The sequence below is a fragment of the Camellia sinensis genome, chromosome 5 (genome assembly GCF_055761805.1).
Source record: "Camellia sinensis isolate YWXY chromosome 5, ASM5576180v1, whole genome shotgun sequence".
Classification (NCBI taxonomy): domain Eukaryota; kingdom Viridiplantae; phylum Streptophyta; class Magnoliopsida; order Ericales; family Theaceae; genus Camellia; species Camellia sinensis.
The window spans coordinates 44,751,749-44,774,510 of NC_138965.1; the positions used below are offsets into that span (position 1 = coordinate 44,751,749).

At 33.9% G+C, this 22,762-nt stretch overlaps 1 protein-coding gene and 1 long non-coding RNA gene across 4 annotated transcripts; both read right to left on the reverse strand.

The window, feature by feature from the left end:
* Window positions 1-1,655: 1,655 nt before the first annotated feature.
* Window positions 1,656-17,039, reverse strand: LOC114275786 (peptide-N(4)-(N-acetyl-beta-glucosaminyl)asparagine amidase). Of its 3 annotated transcripts, XM_082868744.1 has the most exons (14): window positions 16,900-17,039; window positions 16,675-16,725; window positions 16,449-16,539; window positions 10,541-10,596; window positions 9,092-9,317; window positions 7,388-7,477; window positions 5,312-5,475; window positions 4,667-4,726; window positions 4,456-4,543; window positions 3,604-4,364; window positions 3,404-3,464; window positions 2,665-2,730; window positions 2,477-2,551; window positions 1,656-2,132 (listed from the first exon to the last, which is right to left on the reverse strand). In XM_082868744.1, the coding sequence occupies exons 5-10, from the start codon at window positions 9,293-9,295 to the stop codon at window positions 3,660-3,662; spliced, it is 1,311 nt and encodes a 436-aa protein (XP_082724870.1). In that variant the 5' UTR covers window positions 9,296-9,317; window positions 10,541-10,596; window positions 16,449-16,539; window positions 16,675-16,725; window positions 16,900-17,039; the 3' UTR covers window positions 1,656-2,132; window positions 2,477-2,551; window positions 2,665-2,730; window positions 3,404-3,464; window positions 3,604-3,659. The 3 variants fall into 3 exon arrangements, with proteins under 3 accessions (XP_082724870.1, XP_082724872.1, XP_082724871.1); XM_082868746.1 differs by lacking the exon at window positions 4,667-4,726; XM_082868745.1 differs by lacking the exons at window positions 16,449-16,539; window positions 16,675-16,725; window positions 16,900-17,039 and adding an exon at window positions 16,120-16,186.
* Window positions 17,040-17,126: 87 nt separating this feature from the next.
* Window positions 17,127-19,530, reverse strand: LOC145790598 (uncharacterized). The gene is made up of 3 exons (XR_014329457.1): window positions 19,439-19,530; window positions 19,195-19,312; window positions 17,127-17,263 (listed from the first exon to the last, which is right to left on the reverse strand). It is a non-coding gene; the product is annotated as an uncharacterized LOC145790598 (long non-coding RNA).
* Between the last annotated feature and the right edge of the window lie 3,232 nt (window positions 19,531-22,762).

Here is a 22,762-nt window from a genome sequence, read left to right on the forward strand (position 1 = left end):
GCAGCAAACTTTTGTTCCCAACACAACCAACTTGCAACAAACCTGCCCAACACATCCTATAACTCAAAAACAAAGTATGAAATGATGTAAACAAGATAATAACAACTGCTAATGTCCACGAAAACAAGTCCGGACCACTGTACAACAAGGGGTGAAACCCGGGATCGCTATACGTAATAACAATGGTGGCTTCATAATGGTGGTGGTGGTGGTGCTGACAGTGACAGTGACGGTGATGATGGTTGCAGCAATATTAGTGATAATTGTAGCAATTGTGAGGTTATAATGATGTACGTTGATACTTGTGTATAAATATTTACAAATTCAGTTAGCATTAAATAATTATGTAATTTTATGTGAGAAATTCGTCGTAATTTAAATGAATTTTATCCTACAAACTCAAACTCAATTATAATTGGGTTCGAATGGATTGGACAAAGGGTACCGCCTCTTACACCAACATCGCAAAATTATGATAATAAATTTTAAATAATATATACTTTGCAAAAAATATAAAAGTTATTATTTAGAATTATCTTCACACTATGAAGCATGGGTATAACAATTATCATTTAGAATTATCTTCAAACTAGTTACACACTATAAGAAATTGCACATTTGAAAACTAAATTTTTAATCGTTAAAAATCATTTTTAGTCAACTAAAATTATTTTAGTAGCCAAAAAATACCATTCGTCGACTAATAATTTAGTTGCCATAATTTTTTTTATAAATTTATTTTGAACTTTTATCAACTAAATGTTTAGTCGTAGATAAATTTTATCACTACTATGTTTTATTTAGTGATTAAAATATATAGTCGCCAATTCTTTGTTCCATTATCGGGGACAAAAGCCAAACATCTAATTGACTCCTTTAGCTAGCAACCAAACTTTTTTGTAGGCAAAAGATTGTAACTTTTTTGGTGACTAAATGTTTAATCGTAAAAAATATCGATAGTTTTTTTGATGATTAAATTTTTAGTAGACAAAAACTTCAAATTTTTTGGGCTACTAAATATTTAGTCACTAAATAAAATTTATTTTTCATCTTATTTTTTTTTTTTTACTACAAATTATTTAGACACCAAAAATATTTTCTTTCTTTTGGCTACCAAATATTTAATCGCGAAGAAGCCTTTATTCCCTTTTGGCTACGAATTGGTTAGTCGCCAACAACTTCACTTCTTTTTAGCTACTGCATGTTTAATCGTAAAAAACTTTCTTTAGTTTTTATTTTTATTTTTATACATATATATATTTATTTCGCAACAACCTGTATTTATTCTGTGCAACCTGTACCTTGTATATAACGAAAATAATAACAATCCAAGAAAATTATACTTTTAATGTCAAATTCAAAATATAATAGAAATTCCATATGAATCAAGCATAATCCAACCTAAAATAATAATTCTATACAAAACAGAGGATTATGCAAAAATCATGTTTGCCGTACACAAAAAAAGAAATATCCACAATACCATGTCAAATGGTAATCTATACCATGGCAAAAGCAATTTGTACCATGCCAGAAAAAAAAAACAAAGGACAACATAATAATAGATTATAAAAAAAAACAATGTCCTCCGCACAAAAATAAAGAATATCCACTTCTCCACGCCAAAAGCCATATGTAAAAATAAAATTCACATCTACATCAAAATACAATACATCCACATCTATTAATTCATTCCCGGTACAAATTATTAATATTTTTTAAAATACAATACATCCACATCTACATCAAAATTCACATTCAAAAAATCATATACCAAGGCACTGACCGGACAACTCGGATCATTGTCACCCACAATGAACAATACAAGCACCTTTATATTAGCAACGACAGATGGGTCAATTCTTGTGCCATAGAATGAAACCCCAATGCCAAAACAGGCACCCCCGTCCTGGGCGAGCGCATCTATTAGTTGGCCACCTCCAAAGCAGAATCCAATGATACCAAGCTTCTTTGAGATTCCTGCAGCTACAAACTCATCCATCATCTATTTTTTCGAGGTTATATCTTTTGCAATCCTTTCCGGGGTTTGTTGTGCCAGCCATTCTTCAAATAAAGTCTTTGGTCTGTCCTTTGCCCATGGATTCCCACGAAACAAGTCCGGTACTAGTACACTAACAATATTTATTTCAAGAAAAACACCAGTAAAAATTATATAAAAGATCATTTCAAGAATTGTTAACAATGCTGACAAAGATATGGAAAAAGAAGACAACATGGATATCAATGCATAGACCAGCAGCATTAGATACAGAATGCTCAAGTTTGTTCAGGTGCCAAACGCATAAAACCGTAAATGAAGCCTTTTTAAAAATTTATGTTTATCCAACAGCATTATATAATGCTATCTAGTGAGAGAGCAGTGATTATAACTATGTTAGATAAGAGGACTACATGATGATAAACAACCACTAAAATCCACCAAAGCAGTTACAATCTTCAAAATGAGCAAAAGTACCTTGCATATTACTGCAATGTTAATGGCATCCGAAGGTCGAAGATCAAAGCTAACACTCTCCGTTTCATTACCCAACTGAGATTTTTTTTTTTAAAAAAAAAAAACTTTACCAGTTAAATATTACTATTAAAGCAAGTTCTATGGAAAATATTAGTCAAACAAAATACAGGCTTGTAACAGGAATATGCCTTTGTGAGGTATAACTGAGCAAAATATGCTTCATGTACCCTCTTGGTGACTCAAACAACCTTCACCTGCATAAGAAACAAAGAGTTATATTAAATGGAGGTCTTACAAAAGAGAAATCAAGGTATGAAAAGATAAGAGGCATTGCTAATCATGACAAGTTGCCTTTTGATTGCATGTGGCAGGTAATTTGATGACAACATTGAAGATTCCTAGAGGATGAGCAGAAGAGTTTACTTGATAATAGTAGCAGTGAGTATAAGAACTAAGGTGGAAATGAGGTTCAGAAGACATGTTTGTTGATTATCATGTTTTTTGCATCCGAGTGTTGAAATTTCAAGGTTGGATGCTTAGAAAGTATGGCCAGAAAATGAGCTACCATGTTAAACAAGAATGTTTAAAGATCCTTCCTATTTGTATTTCTTTTCCTTTCTCTATATCTTTCCCAAAACAATCATAATATGATGTGCATGGCAGCCTCCTATGCAGTCCAGATCAACAATCATGAGGAAAGCCAATAGATTTTCCTTGACCTCTGGCATTACGTTGCTAGCCTACTGAATATGATAGTGTACTCAGGTAGTATATTGCTAGACATAGTGCGAAAACTAGCTTTCTTAAATATTATCACATATGATATATATACACAAATATATATTCATTTTCAATTTCCACCCTCTTTTGTTACATGGCATATTTATGACTCATAAGAGATAAAACATGTTATTCGGTTCAGAGTACCTCTGGCACCATTTGGTTCTTCCCACTTTGACATTCAAGTTCCGTCAAATGCAGATGTGACCTGAAATTGGTTGACAGCAATGCCTTTAAAAGAATTTCATTATCAACAATGGGATCATAAAGAAATCCACAAGACACGTGTCATATATTAATTATCAATAAAATTGAACTAATAGCATGAACTGGTCAATGCAACTTACAATTCCAAAAGGAAGCTCCTCCCCACTAGCAAGGACCAAACCGGAGTATATTCTGTTTAATTTTTTGAAGTGGCTAAGAGAGAATTTTTATTGAAGTTGTTGCACATATTGACATTATGGATCACATCATCCAGAGCATGGAACAAAACAGGCAATGCTATGGAGGTTCTAACAGGATCAGCAGCCAAATAAATGTCAACCCTTCCACTGGCATCTAGCTCACTCTTCAGGGAAAGGGCATCAAACAATTGATCAAAAGAAGGCAGCATCTGAAGGAAAAGATGTTGTGCACCATTTGAAACAGGGTTTATAGAAGTTCTCTTTGTTCTAAAAGGGGAATTCTTGAGATTGATTAACATTTGTTTAAAAAACAGTAGGACTTCAACAGCTCTAGATTTAGAACAAGATTTCTCGACAAACTGAGAAATGATTGGACAAAATGCATTGTAGATCTTTGTCACATGCTCATCAATGCATTTACGGGCTGGACAACAAGAAGAACTTGGAAAGCAAATCTCGTCAGAACCAAATTCTGATCTTGACATGCGCCATTCCTTGTCACCACTTTGTCTTCCAGGTAACGAGATTGAAGCATCATCTTTAGAGTGCAACTCTCTCTCAAGTGCTTCAGCTTCGTTCCTGTCTTGATCCTCTAGGGCAGAAATCACTTGAGATGCAAAACTCTGTCGGCATTCTCTTCTTATGTTCGAGAGAATAATAGACAGGATGGGCTCCGTAGTAATGTTTCTCCGAGACAGAACCTTTAACATGAAAATATTATTGCGCAGTCAAAACTCACATATTCGCATATTTTTTAATGTGAAGTGATCATTAAAAAATTTATAAGACTACCTCATGCCACTTTCCGCTGTAACGTTTAGTGACGTCATACACTCTATCTTTTGCAAAAGCAATTACATAATTCAAATTCTTTTTCCACCTTCAAAGAAAAAAAACATTTGCAAACAATATAGATGAAAGTCAAAAAGTTGATTCAACTATGAAGCATCAGGATGAAAAAAACAATTCCAAAACTATATAGATTATGTGTAGGTGAAAGTACCCTTTCTCATATAGCAAAGGATTGTCGTATATTCCTTCACAGGGATCAAGATGCATCCATCTATGAAATTTGAACCCACCATAAGAATTTGTGGATGCACATATAGAACATAACAAATAGCAGCAGCTGCGTGAATAAAATATTTACACAAGGACCCATTGTATCTCATGTCCACACAAGGACCTCATAGGAAACAGAAGAGTCCATGAGACACAGGTATGAGCATATATGCTACATTCCACAAAGAATGAGATAGTTTTAACGAGCACTTGGCTCTTCTCTAACAAGAGGAAAGAAAGAAAAAGAATAAAGGGAGTAGTACTAGCATGCTAATGATCTATAGAGAGTGAGATGTGTATCTAACCACAAAAACGATCAAGTTATCAATAGGCATTACAACCCATTTTCTTCCAACATATCAAAAACGATCAAGTTATCATCTAGTAACAGTGTTTCCTGTTTCTGTTGCCTAATTCTTATTTATCCTTTTGTATTAGTTATTTTCCCCACAGCTGAGTGGAGGCGCAGAATAAACATATCAATAGAAATAGAAGATTTATGCACATAAAAGTTTCTCTCACCAATCAGAGCAACGCCATGAGATTAATTCTATATTCACAAAAGAGAACGAAAAGAAAAGCGCACCGTGGAGCAGTTTTCCCATCCTTGTCATCATCAATAAGTGAAGCAGAAGCAGAATTTTGACCATTGGTGAGTGGGCCAGCGGTAATAGCTTTTACTCTAGGAATTCGTATTTTTTCTTTAGAACTGTGTGCAGCAGTACTAATACCCATATTCCGCCATTTGTCCTGATCATGTAAATAGGCATGAAACTAGTAAATAGCATGCTGGTGTAAATGAAAATCATGCAATAGAAAACATGAGCAAACTAATGATAATTCCTGTTTCAATAAAAAAAGACAAGAAATACAGAAATTACAAGGATTCGCAGCTGCAACTAAAACATTCACATACTGGTAAAAGAAACAGACAGAATCAGATGCAAATAAAACCATCATCATAGTAGCAAATGAAGCAGAGAGTTGATGTGGCAACATCAACCTCATAAAGATGTTGAATATGTTAAAGAAAACTTGCACAAGCATCATCTTTACCACACAAGATGATTAATAATCCACTAACTACAAACTGAAATCCACCTAAAAAGGGCCCACAGCATAATGGGTCGTGTGAGGAAATATGGACCAAGAAAGGGCCCACAGTAGAACCTCGCAATCAGCCCAATATCACTTCCAGTGCCCAGTCCACCAGCACTCTGCAAACAGAAATGGGTCTAGGCCCAAAAAGAAAAAGCTAAAAATAAGGTTACATATCTTTCAATGTACTTAACCAGATATTTTTCAAGATAATACAAGAAGAAAATGGAAATTTGAATTACAAGCTACAATGACCATATATGGTTTTTATGAATGGTCTACTACTCCATGTGAGTTTAAAATTTTCTTCAACAAGATTGTTAAGAATTAATTTTGCCAAGATTGAACTCACTTTAAGAATGGTTAATCAATCATGTCCATTGCATTGCTTATTTGAATTATCTGAGAATGATGATCCGTTTTAGAAGATGGTGTTTTGTGTAGTTGATGCTGGTTTACTATTTACTTGGGTGACATTTGTTCTTTATTGAGAATATGATTGATAATCTAGTCAAACCTTTGGCAATTAAATTGTGCAAATGTTCATGAACAATTGTTGTTTTCTTGTCTTTCCGTGCATATTTCTTCTACAAGGCATCTCATGACATGGATACACGATTTGGGATTAACAAAGAGCAAAGCGATTCTACTACTAAAGCATGGCTTGAGAAGATGAAAACCCTATTTATCAGAAAGGGTTGTGGATTCTCCTCACGGAGTGTTATTACAGGTGATGCATATAAAGGAGTCAATGAGATTGGACTGCCTTTTGAAATTGCTCAACGGATAACATTTGAGGAGAGAGTTACTCAATATAACATGCAGTATCTGCAGAAGCTGGTTGATGAAAAGTTGTGTTTAACCTATAGGGATGGTTTGTCAACCTACTCGCTGAGGGAAGGTTCGAAGGGGCATACTTTTTTAAGACCTGGTCAAGTGGTACATCGACGGATAATGGATGGGGCTATTGTTTTCATCAATAGACCTCCGACAATGCATAAACATTCCCTGCAAGCTTTGTCGGTTTATGTTCACGATGACCATACAGTGAAGATCAACCCTCTTATATGTGGGCCACTTAGTGCTGATTTTGATGGTGACTGTGTCCATATATTTTATCCTCAATCCCTTGCTGCAAAATCAGAGGTTTTGGAACTGTTCTCTGTAGAGAAACAGTTGCTTAGTTCTCATAGTGCAACTAACGAATGTATTTTGGACTCTTTTTAACTCTAAAATTAGACATTAACCATACAGAGGGAAACATAAAACTTAAACCTTCATCTTCGCAATATAGAGTAAACTTATTCCCCATGTAGTGTACACAACCAAAGACCAACAAGAAAATAATAAAACAAAAATAACATGTGATTTTTGGCAACGCAAAATATACATATTAGCCATAATGAGATACACAAAACTTTTGTGACTAATAAACACACAAATTTCATCAACAAAATTGTTAGTTATATTCTAACACAAGCACAAATCACTAGTCCCACATAAATCAATTTATAAGAATCTTCTTCTAACAAGAAAACTATTATTTATATATATGTGTACGTACCTTATCGGGATGAAGATAGACTTTGTCTCTGAAGAAAAGAACAACACTGGCCTCATCAAGAACACGGGTGAAAGCAGCGACTGAGTGTTCCTGAAAATCAAATAATTGTAGTGTTTCAAATAATTCATGTACAATTACAGATTCTCACTGAAAACACAATAACTGAAATACATGGAGTGACAAATACTAAAAAATGATTAATCAAAGATCCTAAATTTACTATATATACATACTTCCAAATCAAATGTTGGGCCTGTGCAGATCCAAATTGCTTATGCTCTTCATAAAGCCCACAGAAGGCCCACACCCTGTAACACTGTTACTGCCCCTCTTATTGTTCTGAATCAAAACCCTGTGCATGCCTTCCTCTTTTCCCAGACCTATCCCAGTTACTCTTAGGTCTCCCACTTCATAGCACGTTTCATTAACTCCGACAACGGTTTCCTACCAATCCTGCAGTATCTCATGCACATCATAGACAGATAGCACTTCTCTCCCCAGCCACCAACGCCATTGATTTATTACCAGCACTTGGCAAGTACTCCTATCACCCTCAGCATGACAAGCTTAATTTACCTTCGAGAATAGTTTTGTTCAATCGTTCTATGTGTCAAGTCTGCATGAAACTATGAGGCATGGAAACTTGCCTTCTATGGCTAGGGAAATTGGAGGCCAAATAGTACCAAGCAAGCATCATAGAGGACAAAAGACCTCTCACCTTGGTGGTGGGCAGAGATGAACCGACAAAGGGGCTGGTAGGGGCAGTGTCAACCCAAACCAAAAAAATCATTAAATATTATAATATGGCCCATGTCCATGTTCATGCTCATGCTTCTTAGCTAACAGTGATGGTAACTAAAAAAAAAAAGCATGCAGCACTGAGCATCGTTGCCCTAGCTCCTTATGGTACCCTCTATACATTGTTTACCCATTTTTAAAGCTCTACCTTCTTCAGCAACGACAAACCCATTCTGCCAAACCTACCCACTTGACCGTTCCATATGAAAGACATTGTACACCTACAAGATCCCTCATCCACCTTCACTCATATTCTGTCCTCTGCTGCCCTTTCTTCACCCTCCCAAAAAGATTTTTGGCAGCCCATCCTTCAGCTTCTAACCTCCCAATGAACTCCTTGAGCATTTCCCCCACCACAAGCCAACCACCTCCACCTACATCTCTGGATTCTTAAGCAAACTCTACCTCCATTTCTCAATAAATGGCCACTTCCAAAAATTTCCCTAACATTACTGACAAGGCTTTGGCAAATGATGCATCTGCTGTCCATTACAGGCCACCAGAATGTCCGGAACAGTAACCCATCTACAGCTCTCTGTGAGACATCACACATCATCTAGTACAAACATCACAACTCAACCTATGTTATCTTTATAAAGCAGCTTGCTTGACTATTGTTGTCTTCGAGAACATAGATGGTATTCCCCTGGTCTTTGAAGATACTCTGTCTTACCGTGGAAATACAGCACATTACTATATTTTTACATCATCTGTTAATAAGCACTCACCATTAGTGATGCTTCTAAGAGCTCATTTTTTTCTTTCATTTTTGAGGTTTATTTATTTAATTTCCCATCCACCACACATGGCATTTTCCAGCAAATCTTACACCTTCCTCCTTTAACAGCAATGGTAATATTTAAACAAGCTAAAATGGAAAACATTCAGTAGTGGAAGTCATATTACCTGTCTAAGCTGAAATACTGTAATGCTGAAGTGTAAATTTCCCACATACAGTTTTCTATCAACTGCAATATAGGATCCTACGACTGAACCACCACCAGAAGCATTAGTTTGAACAAGGTTCTTTTCAGCTTTTGATGGTTTAACCATTAAAGGTTGTCCGAAAAGTAGGTGGCCAGAGAGAGCTATAGCCATTGGCATGGACATTGCATCATAAAATTCAATATACCTGAAGTATCACCCAAGGACTCACAATAAGTTTGCCAGAACATATGAGACAAAAATACAATTATAACTTATGAAGCATGTATCTATAGAAGGAAGGAAATCAAAAACTCTTTAATGTGCATATATGCCGAGCTGAATTTCTTCTCTTGTATCTAAACCTCGCAAAACACAACATGTCAGCTAATCATGATAAAATACAAACTGAGATAATCAAACATGTCAGTGATTCACAAAAAAAAAATTAAAAATTACGAGACTCGGACAGAATAAAGGACAAAAACCAAGGGTTACAGCTACCCAAAAAAATCACATTAGGTCAATAAAATAAGTAACTTTGTCAGGCCAGATTAATAAGGCCGCAAAGCATGATAGTAGTAAACATTTTCGTACAAATTTCCTTCATAATTGTCTGGAAGAATTTAACGACATGACCTCTAGAGTTGGGATATAGAAGCATGCAAAAGACCAAGTACTACCTTCTAACCACATAGGCAAATTAAAGAGTTCAACCAACTTCTTTATCAATCAACCAAAAAGGTAAAATCACCTTAAATAAACTAAACTAGATAAATTCCTAGGGAGTTTTTTCTCCAACCAGGAAAGGATTATATCAATCAACATAATCTGCCTAGGTAAACATGATATGGGCTTCTAACATAAAGAAACAACAAACTTAATAGTGAATTGTGGAGAAAACACCTCAGGGCAAACCACCAATTGACAGCTCTATATATCTTCCAACTCCCACAAGCAATATTGATGCCAGAACAAAGACAGATCAATGACCAAGACACTCACAAGAATTGTGCCATATTTATTCTTAAAGAATGACTGTCATGCCACCAAATAAACTCAACTGGATCTAATGTGAAATTCCAGTGCAGAGTTAGAACAACTATAAATTGCAGGAATCGAACAAGGAGAACACAAATACTGTTTGGTTTTGTCATTGGATGAAAACAGTAATGGTATACAGTGGGAAAAGAAAAGAAAAGAACAGAAAAGAAAGGAGAAACTTAGGTTCATTTCATCAAGCTTGAGAACGCAGCATGAATTGTTTAAACATGAGTGCAAGGTAATCCCACCATCCTTCATCATGGATTCATTATCGCAATGCTAGTGAATTTAAGAATAAAGTTATGTTTAATTTTTAAAAAGAATCAACAGTTACTTTCCGACGACACTGCACATAAATGAGATACTTTTTAGCAGAAACACACTTACCCAACTCCTTTCGAATGTCTTCAATTCCGGTCCATGATTAGACGAACATGCCTCACCTGGATATGAAACGGTGAATGATGTAACTAGAAAAAAGGAACTTGCAATAAACACAAACGTAACTAGAAAAAAGAAACTTGCAATAAACACAGATAATACATGTCATTCTGGACAATCGTCTATAACAACACCTACAAGGGGGTGTTTCATGAGATCAACAGTTTTAACTTGTTTGTACATTTTCACTCACTCCACATACACAGAATGTTGACACAAGAAAGAAATTATATTACTTGTAACGGAACGCAGAGGAGCATTTACTGCAACAGGAAAAAGATGTGGAACGATATGTGAACCTTTTGCGAAAAGTCTTTTGTGACGATATGTGGACCTTTTGCGACGTTTGAGACCGTCGCAAAAGGTCTGTTTTTTAGTAGTGAAAGAACAATTTTAACATTCCATTGATCAATCCAATTAAAGGAAAAAAAACATAGACTAGTTTCAACAGTTAAACAATTAATTCAACCAAAGAATTATTACATTTCATTAAAGTCCTTCTGAACAAGCTAACTGAGAAGTTACTCGGCCTAGTCCAACAACCTATTGTTCTTAATCAAATCTTCTACAATAGCATATATATTCTTGATAACGAAAAATGATAAAGCAAGATGCCTCACAATGTTCTAGAACATGGAACCCCTTTTACAACATTTTCTGAAGTAAGACCGAATGTTTCAGTTGAAACATATAAACAAAAAAATAAAAATACAAACAAAAACAAACTAAGAGGATGGTAGGCTTGCAAAATATGGAGTTCAAACCACACTGGTGTTAGTTGAAGCAATGACAATGCAAACCACAAGGACCAAACAGTTTTTTGGAGAGTAGCATTTTTCAATTGTACTATGATTGACACCTATATGAACATTATCATGTCCTCCCTGTATCACAATAATCAATGACAATGCAACCAATGCAGCTTCCTACAAATGGCAACTAACAACTAAGGACATTACAAATTGTATATGAATGAAACTACATATAAAATTGTTACCAGTTTAGCAAAAACCCTAAAAGAAAAATTATGGTTCCTAGATACTACATTAATTAATTAATGTTAACCCTATCGACAAAAATAGTATAAAGTTGTTACAAATTTTGGCAAAAACCCCATAGTGCTTGACCAAAAACTAATTTGGAGTTTGACTAACTGTTGTTCAAAATTCTGAGATAATCCAGAGAACTAGAGTGCCTAACCAAAAACATCTTCTTCTTCTTTTTTTTTGGCGTGTAAGTGTGCAATGGCACAATATTTAATTGTTTTCCCTTTAATCCACGAAGCACCCTCATAAACCAATCTAGCCACTATCTGCCATAATACAAAAGGAATAGCAAAACCTATAAGAAGACTTAAAAGGGACGGAAAACTCCAAAAAAATTGCCATGTTTTCCTGCTAGGTCTACCATTTTTAAAACACTTACCACAAGTGCATGAGTCTATTCCCATAAATACATCTCTTAATTACGCTTGATAAAATTAGTAAGATAATCAAGTACTCTAAAACCTCCAACGTTCTACCTTTTGCTAAGTTTGAATTTTGATGCAAAAGGTGAGTCCCAACCTTAATTGAAAGTTGTGATCTTAACGAATCAATTCCCAAAACCTTGACTCTGAAATAGACGTGAACCTATCATTCAAGAACCACTACTTCTTTACAAAATTTATTTCTAATAGACATCCCTCATTCATACCTCTTCATTTTATTGGAAACCCATCAAACCCATTTCGTAAAAACCCGTCTATATAGTTAGACAAAAAAATTCATAGAATCATTTAATAGAAAGAGACCCATTTCATTTCATAGAAATCCATTTCAAAACCATTTCGCATAAATCAAAACTATTTGACAAGAGTCATCATGCCCATTATTTGAAGAGTGCTCCAGGAGAAAGGCCATGCTAGTACCTTTAATAAAAAAAAGGCCACTATACAAAACAAAAGGACAAAACACTGCTTCACATACATGTGCCTAACTGCAAATTCTTCAAATTTGGTTTTCGCATGAGTCACATAATTGGTGTTTTGTTTTGGTTTAAAACTGGCAAGTGGCTGCTAATTTAAGGTTATGTTCATAGTATATGTCACAATTACAGAATGCTTCTTAGAATCTAAATTATTAATTTTTAAGAACCATCTAAGTACGCAGTGTAGGTTTCTTTCATAATGTTGATCATCAAAATCTACTTACTATTTTGTTGCTTATATTTTCTTCAGAATATGTTGCACTCAATCAAACATTGCAAAAGCAACTCAATTATTTTTTTTTATTTAGAGTCAAAGTTTCCATTATTTAGAGTCAAAGTCTCCAAAGTTTCCACATTGGCGTTAGTTCAAGCAATGACAACGCAGCCACAAGAACCAAATCCAAACAGATATTTTCAATTTTAATATGATTGACACCTATATGAACATTATCATGTCCTCCTTGTATCACGGTAATCAATGACAATGCAACCAATGCAGCTTCCTACAAATGGCAACTAACTACTAAGGATATTACAAATTGCATATGAATGAAACTACTTATATTTCAAAACTCAAATTAAAAATGTAATGCCTAATAACCAGACACACTTGAAAATAGAGTGTAATTGCCACCCATGTGTTTCACATTTCAAAACAATGTATAATTAATGACAACGCTAGAAATTTTTTTTTTTTTTTTTTTTTTCCAATGGGTATAAACTAGATCAAAGAACACACTTCATTCAAATAACTAAAAAACACACATGCAAGACTACACTTTAAACCACATTATGACCACACCTTCAATCGCATCATCAAGAAGTGTAAAATTTTCATTAAGTCTACATAGACAAAATTTAATAACATAAAATTATATAAAAATATGCACATCAAGACAATAGAGTATACTTGCGATATCCTCATTCACTTGATATCCTTATTATTTTCACAAAAGTAATTTTTTTGTAATTTAATTCTAAATATATATTTTTTTGATTTGTTAATTCTAGTTATGTGAGATTTAATTTTATAGAATTTTACACCATGTTTGGGACTCACAACATGGTGTAAAAGTCCCAAGCATGGCATAAAACCCAATAAATTCACACCTCAATAGAGTATGACTGACAATAATAGTATACTTTAGAGCATCTCCAATCCTTAACTATCATCAATTGCAAACAAAAAAGTATCACACCTGGTAATGCCCTATTATTAACTAAAAGAAAACAAATAAATTAGCACATCTACCAATATCCTGTTGTCAATTAAAAGGAAATTAAAAAAATTAGCACACCCGCTAGTGCCATGCTATCATGTACAAGCAAACAAATATCATTTTGCACATATGCTTTCACATTAACAAACCACATAAGCAATACAAGAGATGAAACTTTTAATACATTTGTTTGAATTATCAATAACCATTACGTAAAGACTTGGAGTAACGTACCAAAACCAACCCTTCGAGCAATTAAAATAAATAAATAAAAAGAGCCAATAGTTAGGGAGAGTATTATATGCAACCTTTAAGGGGTAGCATATTGAAACGGATTCTTTTTTCTCATGGATTTTTCAAAACGTGAATGGATATAACTCTTGAGTCTAGCCATTAGTGTGGAAACTTATGTCAAAGTGGCGCACATAAGCTCTAAGTCTCAAGCAATTTTGGTATGGATTTTTATGCACAAGTCGAAACATTTAGATACCAAATAACCAATCTTGACAAAGCTCACATTCTTTATCGTTTTACTTGTTGGTTCAACCATTTAATAATTTATAGAAATACATAACACAAATATTCTCTCTTTTATTCTTTGTTTTTAAAAGTTTGATACATATTCCTTCATGATTTTTCCTTCTTTTTTTTTTTTTTTTTTTTTTTTTTTGTTTTGGGTCACTAGAGTGGCAGGCCTTGCTCGAACTAATTTCTTAGGTACATATAATTCTCCCACTCCATACATATCATGTAATTATCAGGCCAAAATATTGGGAGTAGATCATCACCACCTTGCATAGTTTGGACTTGTATCTTTTAACAATAGTGAAGAGAGAGATGGTGCAGAGTAGAGATGGGGAGGGACTAGAGGAGTTTGGGGGGTTCTGATGGCTTGGGTTTGGGTTGATTACGGTGTTAGGTTGGGTGGGGTTGGAAGGGGCTTGTGTAGTAGAGGTAGACGAGAGTAGCGTGAGGAAGTGATGGAAATGGGTGGGGAGGGGTTTCAAGTGGTGGAGGAAGGAAGGGACAGGTGGGTGAGGGGTTGGTGGTGGCAGGCAAGGTGTTGGGGTTGGTCAAAGAGGGAGGAAATTGGTTATATGGGACTCAGTGACCAAATTTCCAAAGCAAAGGGAAGGAAAAAGGAAAAAGAGAAGGATATTTTGATAAATCAAATAGGCGATTGCCACCTCTTTATATTTACTTTTCATCTTCTCATTTTAGTTGTAATTATAAAAAAATTTCTCATTGATTTATTAATTGTAGCCCTAATGTCCTTGGGATGTAGTCCCCCAAATTTAAATTACTAAATTACACTATCCTGATGATATTCGTCCCTCATCTTAGGCATATGTATATAAACAATCCAACTGAAATCAATCATCTAAGATACTTGTCCCAAAAAATATTGCATTTATAAGATAAATTTTACAAGTATATAATATACATATATAAAGGAAATGCTACTATGCACATTCCTTATCATAAGAACGTTACTCAAAAAACAAAGAACAATTCGTTAGGTCAAAATTAACTGAGTGCAAAAAGCTACATGTTTAGATAGGAAATCAAAAGTGACAAAATAGTGAAAAAAACATTCTTTGTTTTTTACAAGAAACATTTATGTATATTTTACAAGAAATTGAAAAGCAACTTACCATGTTGCTATGGATTGTTTACAAAATTTGACAATCTTACATTTTCTAACATTATCATGATAAATTTATCATGCAAACAAACATGGGAAGAAAAATTCTAAATTTTCCCTTTCTCACACTACCCACTACTTCAATTCTAAAGTTTCGCACTAATCTTTCATGGTTGCTAGGAAAGCCTCCATGCTTAGAGGGAAAATAATGAGTCAAGGATTCTCTTAGCATCAATAGACTTTCGAAAAAGGATGTGGAAATTCATTTTATTGAGCATAAACTTCACGTCGACTACCTTTTAGCTAAAATTTAAAATCATATACTTCAATTCTTTTTAGCTTTTCAAAGTTGTTTTGTTGGTTAGAGTCACTTTCTCGTTATCTTGTCAACTGCTCATGCTTAAAGAAGGATACAAGTGAAGTTCAAACACTATTTTGATTAGCATTTTTGGAAGCATTTCTATTCTATTGTATGTGAACTACGTTTGCTTTTCAATACATATATATATATATATATAAAAACCCATCAAACAAAAGATTTAATTGAGATGGCTATTTAATTCAAGTAGAACAATAAGTACTACACATTACCAAAAGCACTTGGAATAACTATTTGCCTTAACTTACAAATTGGGAGCTCCCAACCACAACTAAAATAATTCTTTACTTGGCAGCAGGAAAAAAAAAAATACCTCCCAACGGTGTTGTACAACTCCCCTTTGTTTTTTCTTTGAGCTAAGACTTACTGTTGGTTTTAACCTAAAAGACAATCAATCTAGATCAAATCAAATTCAAAGGATGGTTGTATTTGATCCATGATTTTCTATTAGTCAAGTATGAAATTCCCAAGTGATCATATATTTTGAAATTCAAAACAATGGGCATGATTCCATGTAAGGAAATTGAAAGCTGAAAAGGGTCAACTTCTAATATTAACCATCTTTCAATTAAATTTAAGGACTTTATATTTAGATAACCAAGTGTCCAACAGAAGAATACAAAACAAACTAAAGGATCTTACACTACTTTCTCTGGCACGTCCTTTATTGAGAAGAGCGGAGGCACTAGAATCATCAAATCCTCCTGATCCACATCCATAAGGCCATACTTCTCTACAGAGTAGCATGCATAAGAAAATAAATTTGGATAAACTAAGTATAAGCCATGAATGTTGATTTTCAAAATAAGTATAAACTAAGTTCATTTTCATTTCCAAATTGTATAAACCATGAATGTTGAGGGCTAACCAAATTGTGGTTCCATATCTGCCCAGTTTCTCTTCTTTCTCTGAGCAACATCTGCATGAACAGCAACAATATGTTGGTAATCTACCATTCCTTTTTTAATAAAAAAGCACGTGAAGAAATGAAACCAAAAAAAAGAAAAGAAAAAAGTGAGAACATGGTGAGGACAAATGGAAAGGAAAAAAAGTAAGAAACTAGACTGCAAAATAACACCAAGTACTTTCTAACCATTAAAATAACAAGCCTCTGAGACTCTAGCAACAATATCAGCAGAAAGATCTTCTTGCACTTCTTCTGGCAACTGTGCTTTGACTTCTGTTGGTGCAGTAATTGAATCAATTTGACATTCATCCACATGTTGATCATTTTTTACTGATTCAGTACAACTCTTTTGATTCAGATGAATTTCATCTTCTGACAAACATGTTGATACCCTGCCAGTGTTCTCAGCATCTTGGCCATTCCTAACAGCTTTTTTTGTTATCCTCAAAAGAAAATTGTTACAGGGTTGAAGCTCCCCAAAAGCAGGGTGTGAGTACGGATCCTCAGGGCGAAAATGGAGCTCCAACTTGTTTGACTGCAAGCTACGAGCCTGAAAATAATGCCAAGCATTTATTAGCATATTTATAGTAGAATACGTTTCAGTTTGATGGAAATTTTTAGATCTACATGTATGCAACATTAAGTAACAAGTGCATGACATCACAGTAGCGATTTAGCATAGAACAATAATCGTTAAGTCAAAATAAGGAAACCCAAAAACGTTCTATTATAGGAAATGCATTTGCTACCAGCAAATATGGTATGCACTTGTTTTTAGGCACCAAGGGATGCAGCCCTTATACAAAAGAAAACGTATCTCAACAATACATTACAAGCATTCAAAATTTTCTAAATATTGATTCAAGGAAGGATTGATCTTTCCCCAAAACCAACTACACTAACAAGACAAGACAATAATGAATTCTTTAACTTTGAAATTGGCTCTTCCTTTCCATCAAAAGTCCTCATATTCCTCTCGGCCCACACTAACTACAAAATTACCAAAGGGCCCAAACACCACACCCTCCTCCTCCTTTTACCCACACGAGCTCCCCTCCACGACAACCTCCCCCACCCTCTGAGGGAATACCCATTCCATGCCAATCATAATGAGGAGCAAAGCCCATAGCACCCGAGCAACTTCATAATGGATAAGAAAATGAGCCACCGACTCTTCATCCAGGATCAACTTGTGTAATCCGATGGCCAATAATAAAGGCGCATATGGTGTGCAACCCTTAAAGGGTTGCACACTACAGTAAAACCCTATCATTTATCATGCTAAACAACAAGGGAAAAAAAAAATCAAAATTTTCCCTTTTTCACACTTTCCACTACTTCAAACCTAAAGTTCGACACTAATCTTTCATGGTTGCTAGGAAAGCCTCCACGCTTAGAGGGAAGATAGTAATTCATGGATTATCTTAGCATCAATACACTTCGAAAAAAGTATGCGGAGGAAATTTATTTTATTAAACATAAGCTTCACGTGGATTAAAAATTAAAATTAAAATCGTATAACAGAGGAAATTCATTTTATTAAACATAAGCATGTTGACTGCATTTTAGCTAAGATTAAAAAAATATACTTCAATTCTTTTTAGCTTTTCACACTTTTTTGTTGGTTGGAGTCTTTTCCCCATTATCTTGTCAACTTCTCGTGCTTAAACAAGGATACAAGTGAAGTTCAAGCATTATTTGATTAGCATTTTTAGAAGTATTTCTATTCTATGTGAACTACGTTCGCTTATATATATATATATATATATATATATGTTTTTAAAAACCAATTAAACAAATGATTTACTTGAGATGGCTATTTAATTCAACTAGAACAACAAGTACTAAACATTACCAAAAACACTTACAAATTGGGAGGTCCCAACCACAAGTTATAGTTGCTTCATGTGAATATCACTCAATATATTTTGGGATAAATCTTCGGAGAACATGTTAAAGTCAATCACAAGTTTTCAACATCTAAATGCAATGAAAATATAGTTCCAAAATACATTTGTTTAAATTGCTAACAAACTAGGCATTTTTACAAACATCTTAAATGCAATCAAAATTCAAATAACAAAATTAGACCTATAATTTTAATGCCAAAATTTCTTATGAAATATTTTGCAACAACTCAAGAACAAGTCATGGAACCAACAATATGGTTACAAAATACTATATTAATTAATGTAAAAATGGATTATTTCATTAAGAATGTCAACCGAGATATATAAACAGCAAAATAGAACAAAATCATTACCAAGCCTTGCTTCACTGCAAATTTCGAATCAGTGTGAGCCAAGAAAGACTGGAATAGAAATTCAGATAGCATTAGAGACAGAAAATAGGGTAAAAATCAGAGAGTATAGTTTTAGAAGAGGGAGGATTTCAGAAATATACACAGAGAGTAAAAAATGGGGAAGAAGAGAGTTTTAAAAGAGGGTTTAGGGTTTCAGAAATAATCAGAGGGAGGCATACCTTGTTGATTGCTCTTCAAAAAAAAATTCCTTCGTTTTCTTACAAACCAAACAGAGGCTCACTGGGTTAGATTAGAGTTTTAAACCGAACAACCACTTAGAATCTGCAGTCAGTCGAACTAGAGGAAGACAGACGAATGACCACAGTAGAGAGAGGAGCAGGGAAAGAGATCACTCGAAGGAGGGAGTAGCAGAGGGAGAGGGAGGGAGAGAAACGAAAGAGTGAAAGTAGAGAGAGAGAATACCTGTGGAAGAAGAAGAGAGATGGTCAACCGGTTGCTCTCCGGTGGTTCAATTTTTCAAAATTAAAGAATTCAATGCTTGGGATGTATTTGTGTAATCCAATGGCCAATAAATAAGGTGCACATGGTGTGCAACCCTTCAGGGGTGCACACTACAACAGAACCCTTTTTCAAAAAGTGAATAGTAAAGTTTTTGAAAATATGTAAAATAATCATTTTTGTCAAAATAATATAATTAATCGATTTGTCAAAAGATGAATAGTAATTAACCCTATTTTTCAAAAAGTAAATAGTAAAGTTTTTGAAAATATTTAAAATAATATTTAACATATATATTTTAAAAAGATAATATTATTTTATTTAAATAATATTTAACAAATATATATATTTTAAAAAGATAATAATTTGTGTCAAATAATATGTATATTAACTAATATATTTTAGACATCATCAAAATTAAATAATATGATTAACAATAATAATAATAATAATAATAATAATAACTTTTAATAATAATAATAATAATAAATAAAATAAAATAAAAAAGTAAATTATATTTTATTGTTTTATATCACCCGATTTTATAGCAAAATATTATTTAATATGAAGAACGTGTAAAAATTAGCTGGGTACATCTTCAAGTAAGGGTGTAGAATTTGTGTAAACGCTGGGGTATTCTTTTTAATTTTCTGTACAGAAGTTTATATTAACTTTTTTTTCCTTTTCATTACAAAAAAGAATGTTTATTATTAAATATTATTAAAATTGTAACTTGTTTTATTTAATTTCAAAACATTAATTTAATTTTATAAATTAATTGATGCAGATAAATTATTTAATAATTGTGTAATTTTTATTCATTTTATTCGAATGAAGGATTTCGTAGACATTTATGAAGTACTATTTATTAATTTTTGTACAAATAATTAATTTCAATGCATAATCTTTTTGCACAGATTGTTATAACATTATAACTATGTAATTAAATGATTCCAAAAAAAACCCCTCGTTGTTATTCATTACGTGAATAGAAAAGTTTATAACAAAATAACAAAAGTAAAACAATCACAACAAAACTCACCAAATAAATAACCAAAACAAAAAAAGGAAAAAAAATATAACCACCATATCTGTGAACCATTTTACTTGATTTTTAAACAACGTAAGCATCCTTGTCAGGTGGTGTTGGAGGTGGAGGGAAATGCTGATGGTACAGCTGAGTGACTCGGTGGTCAATCAGATCAATGTGGTTCCTTGTCAGTTCAACACGTCTCTCTGAGTCTACACGAAACTCACCAAATTGATGAATTAGTGAGTTCTGAGCGGTGACAATTTCATCGAACCGAGTACCAAATTCATCGAATCGAGTACCCAATGTATTGAGCTGATTAGCCATTTGTTGTTCCCATTGTAGGCGCTGATTGTACCGTTCTTGTTCCAAGGCTAAATAATCAATCCAGTAATGGGGTTGTTCATTTGGTGGCATGGCATTGTCATTGGGTTCTTCCTCATCAGGTATTGGTTCATTTTCAAGAATAATAGAGCCCATCAAGGTGTCAGCACCACCAGCTCGGGTCAGTGTATACTCAGAAATTGGTGAAGTGATTCTGATCCATCCTTCACCTTCAAGGTTTGCATCATGGGTTTTGAAAATTATGGTTAACAAAGCTCCAAAAGGTAGTGACCGGCCACTCAGAGTATCCAATTTTGCAAGCATCATTTCTTTTAGTAATATAAAGCATAAATCTAATTTTTGTCCAATTTCAAAACAATGTAACAAGTAAACTTGAAAACATGAAACACTATTATAATTTCCTTTTTTGGGAGTGATATTTTCAACTATCTATCAATGGAGAATACGAAGGTGAGGTTTTAAATGGCTGACTTGTAAATTAGTGCCGCTAAATCAGTTGTCACAAATTGTGGTATAAATCTGAGTGACATCATCAACAATTTTTTCTAATGCGGCCTCATTTTGAAAATAACATTGTAATTCTCCTGTTTCGACTCCAATAATTTGTGCAAAACGACGGAGAGAGAGTGTGATTCTTTTCCCCTTAACATAAGAGGTAAAACTGAACGGTTCATTTTGTTGGTCACCCGATGTCAAGTGAACATAAAATAATCGTAGAAGACGGGGATATATCTTATTTGGTAAATTATTTAATGGTAACCATCCCATTGTATCTAATTTGCCAAGTAAGAGTGAATCATATTGAGAATGTAGTTTTACGTTTTTTCCCGTAACAATTGGTCGAGTAATGAAATGTTCATAGGATTGTTCATGATGATATGTTGCAAAATCATTAGTTCGATAGCCATCATGTTGTTGCTGTGGTGGTGGTACAGGGTTTGAGGATTCACCAAGTTCGGGCCTGGTTCGTTTTGTTTTTGGCATGATTGTTCTTGGCATGCTGACTGCAAAAGTGAAAGAAAATTGTATATTAAAACATATGAGAGGTAAGAAAAATGTATGAAAAATATATCAACCATTAGTATATTTTTGTGCATACAAACTTATTTTTATGTAAAAAAATAAATATAAAAAAATTTGGTGACAAAATTTAATTAGGCAGATGCCATAGAAACAGATTTTTATACAAAAAAAAATCATAAGGAATGATATTTCTCATTTATATTGGATTTGTTTCATACAGTTTATTATAACTTAGAAACTGATAATCAGAAAAATAAATGATAGTGTGACAAAATTAGAACAGAAATCAGAAAATATAACAGATGAAAATGGAACAGATATGAAACAAAGCCAACAACAGATACGGAGGTGGAATGGTGACTGGGTCGGGATGACCGACCGGATGTCCCGTGGGATGATCGGCCGATAGACCGGTGGGATGATCGCCCGGTTGTCCTCCTCTTCCCCTCCCTCACCCCTCTGAAGCTAATGTCTGAAGCTAATATCTGAAGCTAATATGAAGATGAATTGGCATCAAAACTAACCTGTAAATTATGGAAGTGGAGAAGGAGGACCTAATGAGATGGTGGCTATGCTCTATTTCTCTAATTTTTGTTTTCTGATGTAACTAGTGAAGGTGTTTCTGAGATGGTGAAGTTGGTGTGGTAAACAGAATGAAATTCAGATTTAATAGAAAGTGTGAGGTTCAAAAGGTTCATGTTGTATTTTTTTTTATTTACTTTTTATTTGTTAAATATTATTTGTTTTTAATATTATTACTTTTGTAATGATATCACATCCGTGTACTGAGTACACAGCTGCATCCTCTCCTTTTTCTTTACCTCAGTGTTGAACACACAGCTATGAAACAATAGGGGGGTAGGTAGTAAGTAAGTGAAATTACTATCTTA

Excerpts from the sequence above, each read along its gene's own strand:
- LOC114275786 (XM_082868744.1), bottom strand. The coding sequence starts at position 9,295 with ATGTCCATGCCAATGGCTATAGCTCTCTCTGGCCACCTACTTTTCGGA. Across the intron at positions 5,476-7,387 it reads TCTATCTTCATCCCGATAAG|GACAAATGGCGGAATATGGG; the intron begins GTACGTACACAT and ends TTACATGATCAG. Across the intron at positions 4,727-5,311 it reads GATGGGAAAACTGCTCCACG|ATGGATGCATCTTGATCCCT; the intron begins GTGCGCTTTTCT and ends CAAATTTCATAG.